The following is a 6,546-nucleotide window of genomic DNA, read 5'->3' as shown; positions in this document are numbered from 1 at the left end:
TTCTTCTTCTTATTATTATTATTATTATTTTGGGTTCTCGTATAGCAAGCTTTATCTACTCCATAGCCATATTTATTAATTTTTACAGAAGTCTAAAAAGGTTAATACATACGTTAGTTGGTTAAAAAAAAATAAATAAAAGAACAAGAAAAAGAAAGATTAGATTTATTAGGAAACCATACTCAAAATAGCGTTTTTTTGGGATCAATATTGAAAATAACTTAACTGTTTTGGAATTAATAAGCGGAGGTAATTGGGGTAAAAAAGACACAATAGAGATTTGTTAAAAGGCAAAACGCGGAAACAAAAATTAAAAATAAAATAAAATTATAGTCCTATGTCACTGGCATCGTGTTCAATATTATTTCAAAAGAGAATATGAAATAAAATAAAGCAAAAATAAATAAATAAAAAGGAATTGTTAATAGTCCATATAGAAAAAAGTCAACGGTCCCAGTGGTTGGTACATGGATGTTGTTGCAGCGGATTAGAAAAGGAGGCGTTTCCTGGAGAAGTTGGAACAAGTCATATTTTGGATTTTAAGAAGGAAGGAGAAGAATTTTCCGCGAAACTCCAATCGAATCGTATTCATATAATCCTTGGGAGGGAGTATTACTCTTTCTTAGTCATAGAAATAGAAATAATTATAATAGAATCCTGCTTTGGCTGTGTTTTTTTAATTCCAATTGTTTTTCACGAATTCGCAATTCGCTCGCTCAGTTAGGATCCGAAAACCGCTCCTTTTTTGCTATCCATTCTATACCAACAACAACGATCTCAATATCCTTTTCCTAACTTTGATCAGCAATGCTTCATAGGAACTTCAAGCCCGCCAAATGGTAATTTTCTTGTTTTTAACCATAACTTGGACTTGTATTTTGAATCGCCTCCATATCAATTTGCATCCTTATATATCCCATCAAGTTTTTATATATTTCTCTTGTCAATAATAATAAAATGTTTTTTTGATTGTTTTTATTTCTCTAGCCGTGCATTAGATTTAACTGTTTCATTCATGAATTTCGGATGTTTTTAATGCAGCAAGACGGCTCTGAAGCTCGCCGTGTCGCGTATAAAGCTGTTGAAGAACAAGAAAGAAGCGCACGTCAAGCAGCTCAAGAGGGAATTGGCTCAATTGCTCGACTCTGGTCAGGTCCAGACTGCTCGAATTCGGGTATGTCCTTCTCTCTATTCCCATCATTAATCGGTTTTAGATTCGCTTTTCTGTTTCAATTTTCGTATTTGGGTTATGACTCTTCTAATCTGCTCTTTTTTCTTTTTCCCTTCTTTATTATTGTTTTCTTTTATTTCTCATTTATTTTTGCAATTCATATCCTTTTTCTGGAACGCCGATCACTCTGCCTACTGTTATAAATAGTAAAATATTCATACCAGCAGTATGAGGAAAAAAAAAAAAAAATGAATTGGCGGCGGAGTAATGGTTTAGATGATTACAAGTTGAAATCAAAGAGATTGGAAGTTTGTTCTTCTTTGTGATATTGTTAATTGGTGCAGGAGGAGGATCTTTTGTTTACTTAAAACATATTATTTATTTTAGGAGGAAATATATTGCAGTGATGAAATATTCGTTCTCCTTGATTGGGCACCCAAGGTAGTTTCAGCATTTAGTATAATTATTTGCCAATTCTAAAAAGTGGCATGTCTGGATTGAGTACTAATGTGGAGGTTTCAATAGAGATAACAATGTTTCATACGAGTTTGGTGCTTTTCTTGGTGTTGACTTTTACTATCTTTCTGCATCTCAGGTTGAACATGTGGTCAGGGAAGAGAAGGCGATAACAGCATACGATCTTGTTGAGACATACTGTGAGCTTATTGTGGCACGCATGCCAATCATCGAGTCACAGAAGTATGCATACTCATTACATTTTTATGAGTTGATATTTTCTATCTTTTTTTTTTTTATTTTATTTTTTTGAAAGAAAGTGATTTCCATGTGTTCATATTTTCTATGTATTTTTCCGCATTTCAGAAGTTGTCCCATCGACCTGAAGGAAGCAATTGCAAGTGTAATATTTGCATCTCCAAGATGTGCAGACATACCAGAACTAATGGATGTTCGCAAGCATTTTACAGCAAAATATGGAAAAGAGTTTGCCTCTGCAGCTGTCGAGTTGCGTCCGGATTGTGGTGTACATCGCATGGTCAGTTGTGTAAATTCTTTTTCTTTTTCCTCCATAAATGTAACACAGGAAAAGACAGTTAACCAAAATGGCAGCATAGATTAATCTAACAGTTATTGTGATTAATTATTTTCTATGTCATCTTTTTAGTTGGTTGAGAAATTATCTGCAAAAGCTCCTGATGGTCCAACCAAGTTAAAAATCTTGAGTGCTATTGCTGCGGAACATAATGTTAAATGGGATCCTGATTCATTTAGTGGCACAGATTCTAAGGCTTCTGAAGATTTGCTGGTAAGGTTCGCTCCGTTTTAAGTAGTAGGTTGGGCTTTTCTATGGTTTGAGTCAGTTTGAAGTGATTTTTTTATTTCTTGATATGGAGCATAGTGATTAGAAGTTTTTTATTTGCATTTTATTTTTTGATGATATGTCTTGATTAATATGTAAGCAAAAACGTTTGAGCAGAATGGACCAAAGACTTTTGAGACGGCCAGTAAAATTCAAATGGAACCTTTTCCTGACCCACCATTGCCTAGTAGCGATGACAAGGGACATTCTAATGTTCAAATTCCAAATCAGCATGATGAGAAGCGCGATATATTCAATGGGGACAATGCAGGATCTTCATCTTTCTCCCAAAATTTTGCTTCTACAGATGTTTCTGTCAATTACACAACCACATCTGGAAAATTTCATCCTGAAGTGAGATCTTCAGGTATGTGAAGTATTCATCCGAAGATGGTGATTTCTTGCATATTGGTACTTCTTAGTTTGTTATTGGTGTGAATCTTTCTTTTTAATATATTTTTTTTCGCTTAAAGGAATTTGATTGGTCTGTTTTGTCTTACAGGATCCAGAACCGAACAAATGGAATTTAAGAATTCATATCCTGGAGACCAGAATACTTATTCTTCTGGTAGGCAGAATTGGAAAATGCAATTCAAGGATGCTGCATCTGCTGCACAGGCAGCTGCCGAATCTGCAGAACAAGCAAGCATGGCTGCCAGAGCAGCTGCAGAACTTTCAAGGCATTCTTTTGAATCACAACAGTCTTCTGGTTATGTTTCAAAAGATGAAGGGCGTGAACATGTTGTCAGAGCACCAGAAAATAATGCCTATCATGGAAGAAATTCTGCAATGCATGATGAGCATATTGTTGACAAGAAACAAGAGGAGCTATCACAGATGTCAGAAATGTTTTATGGGGATGCTTATAAGGGCACTGATGGATATAGCCGGTCAGCTTCTTTGAAGTCCACTACAGCTTCTACTGATGATAACATGTTGATTAATGATCTCCATAAGATTGATAGATATCCTCAAAAGAAGTTATTTGAACCCAAGAAGAGTGATCTGTCAGGTGAAGGGAGTGACAAGAATCAGTTTAGTGAATATTTGGTAGAACCTGCTAGCAAGTTGCAAGATGGAGTGAAATCTGAGGACATTACTTATGTTGGTGATTCAAGGACCAGAAAACAATCTAGTATAGTTTCCTCCCATTCTCATTCTAGCTCATTTAGCGATGATCAGGATGTTCTTAAAAAGAATAATAGCTATGGTTATCTTGAGGATATGAGAACTGAAAAACAGTCTAGCAGGATTTCCTCTCGTTCTCATTCCAATACTTCCAATGATATTCATGAAGATGATTTGAAAAAGAATTACCTCGGTGAGGATTTATTTGTTAATGAAGGAAGCATTTATACAAACACAGAGGAGATGAATCATAATGAAAAATCTACAGCAGTTTTTGATGATTCAGGTTCAGATGATGATAACTATAAGTTTGATATGGAAGATTACAAAGAACAGGAATCAAGTTCATATTTTTCACCTCCTAGTAGAAAGTTACCTATAGAACTTTTAGCCAATTCAACTGTTTGGGGACCCAAACAAAACCTTGATAAGGAGCAAGGAAAGTCGATTTCAAAGCCGCATTCACCATTAGAGCAGTCTTCTTCTGTATTTTCTGAGGGTATGACTGGTTCTACTATCCCTTCAAATGCAGATTCTTTGTTGCCTGTGGCATTTGATGATTCAGATGGTCCAAGTTCAGACAGTGAAGACTTGTGCAAGTCTAAGCATGTTGAGAGTACAACCTTTGATAAATTTCCGCACAGGGAGAATGTACACTCCGTAAGTTCTGAGAAGGTGCAGAGTCCAAGTGATAGTTCAAGAGGATCATCCTCTGACGATAATGAAAATGTGGGATCAAGGAAAATGCCTTTGTTACCACCCTCTTCTGTTGATTTGTATCTAAAGGAAGAAAGCCCTGATAGAAGCCAAGGGAGCAAATTTAATTCTGTATTCGAGCAGAAGTTTGATGTTGTTGAATTGGCCACTGGTCCACCACCTACTGGGTTTATGAAATATGGTCTGGATTCAAATTTTAGAGACAATTTTCAATCACCAGATTTGCCTGATACTATGAAAGATACTGAATTTTCGGAGGGTTCTAGTTTGCAAAGTGGTAAGGAGTTGAGTTTTGGGACATTGACTGGGGGTTTACGAAATAAGGGTAATAGGCATCCATTATATGCTAGGAAATCATTGGGGAATTCTTTATCATCCAAAGAAGAAACTGCAGATACCTTCTCTAAGATAGCTCAATCTTCCTCTTCTCCAACAGTAAGGATGTCAATTAGTTCTGTTGCTGATATTCAAAAGCCATATAATCAGCAGGGAAACTCAAGTATAGACAAGAAAACAGGCATGAGAAATGTAGATTCTGATGATCATTATTTAGAAGAGAAACTCCCAGAACCTACATTTAGGAGTCAAGAGCCATACAACCGGAAATCTGGTGTTGAACTAAATAAAAAAGCAAGTTCAAGAGCCTCAGTTACTTACTTTGATTCGGATAATAGTGATACAGAGGAAAACCTTCCGAAAATGACCTCCACCAGTAATGCTCGTCTAGCCAGTGGATATTCTCGAAGGACGAAAATATCTTCTTCAAAATCTGGTAAAACTTCTTGTTCCAAAGCTACAGTTTTGTCGGAGGAATCATTGGCTCCTAGAGCAGAAAGTAGGTCATCTTTAAGTAGTTCCTATGCCACTGAAATTCGACCAAACAGCTTGTCTGAGACCAGCAGCTCAGATCACTTGAGAGGTCAGGAGCAGCATAAATCAGTGGCTCCTACAGCAGAAAGTAGGTTGTCTTCAAGAAGTTCCTATGCCCCTGAAATTCGACCATACCACTTGTCTGAGACCACCAGCTCAGATCGCTTGAGAGGTCAGGAGCAGCATAAATCAGTGGCTCCTAGAGCAGAAAGTAGGTCGTCTTCAAGAAGTTCCTATGCCCCTGAAATTCGACCATACCACTTGTCTGAGACCAACAGCTCAGATCGCTTGAGAGGTCAGGAGCAGCATAAATCAGTGGCTCCTAGAGCAGAAAGTAGGTCGTCTTCAAGAAGTTCCTATGCCCCTGAAATTCGACCATACCACTTGTCTGAGACCAACATCTCAGATTGCTTGAGAGGTCAGGAGCAGCATAGATCAGTGGCTCCTAGAGCAGAAAGTAGGTCGTCTTCAAGAAGTTCCTATGCCACTGAAATTCGACCAAACCGCTTGTCTGAGACCAACAGCTCTGATCGCTTGAGAGGTCAGGAGCAGCATAAGTCAGCGGAACAGGACACTTCTAAGGCAGTAACAGAATCCAAGAGGTCGACACGACTGTCCTCAAGGAAACAGACATCTAATTCTCCTTCACCTCTGAAAACTGAAGCATCTGGGGAAGCTTCTTCGTCAAAGGAGAAGGCAAGTCATGTTCATCCAAAGCTTCCTGATTATGATGCCTTAACTGCACATTTTCGGTCTCTCCGGCAGGGTGACTAGAAATCTATGACTTGGTTGCACATACTATTGTAGGTTGCTTTATAATGGTTGTTTTTCCATCATAGCTTGCATAATGTTAAATTCTTGATCTCAGAGGCAAGTGAAAAATCAGGAGGATGCAGGATGTGTATATATTACTTAGCTATCCATATTCCGTTGCTCGTAGTGCCATTGTTTTGTTTTATATTTGTACTGAGAAAATATGAGATTACATTGTTATAATGAAATAAATATTTCTATTGGCTGTGTTAAGATAGATATTCAAGTTGTAGAATACTGCTCTGTTTTGTCATTTTGACTTTTAATTAATTAATTAATTTTTATTTTATTTTTTATTCTCTGTTAATAGTTTTCATTTTCTCTTATAGAGCTATGCGTAAATGGCTTCCGTGGCTTTAAGACACAATACTATCTGTATAAACAATGATCCGTTTGTCTAGGATGTTTATTACATTAATGTAGTCAATTATTTATACAAGAAACTTCTAAATTAATGATGTAGAATAATTGATCTGGTCATGGACGCCTTTTAAGGGCTCTGAAATTTTGTCATATTTGTTTTGAGGAA

At 36.9% G+C, this 6,546-nt stretch overlaps 1 protein-coding gene across 2 annotated transcripts; it reads left to right on the top strand.

Annotated features, from left to right (window-relative positions):
* Window positions 1-524: 524 nt before the first annotated feature.
* LOC107423954 (uncharacterized) lies at window positions 525-6,313 on the top strand. 2 transcript variants are annotated; one of them, XM_048479663.2, is made up of 7 exons: window positions 525-839; window positions 1,042-1,174; window positions 1,767-1,870; window positions 1,994-2,165; window positions 2,295-2,435; window positions 2,607-2,856; window positions 2,992-6,313. In XM_048479663.2, the coding sequence occupies exons 1-7, from the start codon at window positions 808-810 to the stop codon at window positions 5,976-5,978; spliced, it is 3,819 nt and encodes a 1,272-aa protein (XP_048335620.2). In that variant the 5' UTR covers window positions 525-807; the 3' UTR covers window positions 5,979-6,313. The 2 variants fall into 2 exon arrangements, with proteins under 2 accessions (XP_048335620.2, XP_060674800.1); XM_060818817.1 differs by lacking the exons at window positions 525-839; window positions 1,042-1,174; window positions 1,767-1,870; window positions 1,994-2,165 and having other exon boundaries at window positions 2,302-2,440.
* Window positions 6,314-6,546: the final 233 nt, after the last annotated feature.

The sequence above is a fragment of the Ziziphus jujuba genome, chromosome 7 (genome assembly GCF_031755915.1).
Source record: "Ziziphus jujuba cultivar Dongzao chromosome 7, ASM3175591v1".
Taxonomy (NCBI): domain Eukaryota; kingdom Viridiplantae; phylum Streptophyta; class Magnoliopsida; order Rosales; family Rhamnaceae; genus Ziziphus; species Ziziphus jujuba.
This window is presented reverse-complemented; position numbering and strand designations above follow the sequence as displayed.

What these genes read in the sequence shown, in the direction of transcription:
- LOC107423954 (XM_048479663.2), top strand. Translation starts at nt 808, where the DNA reads ATGCTTCATAGGAACTTCAAGCCCGCCAAATG. An exon ending in TCCAGACTGCTCGAATTCGG is followed by an intron (nt 1,175 to 1,766) that starts GTATGTCCTTCT and finishes TCTGCATCTCAG; the next exon opens with GTTGAACATGTGGTCAGGGA. An exon ending in AGGCTTCTGAAGATTTGCTG is followed by an intron (nt 2,436 to 2,606) that starts GTAAGGTTCGCT and finishes ACGTTTGAGCAG; the next exon opens with AATGGACCAAAGACTTTTGA.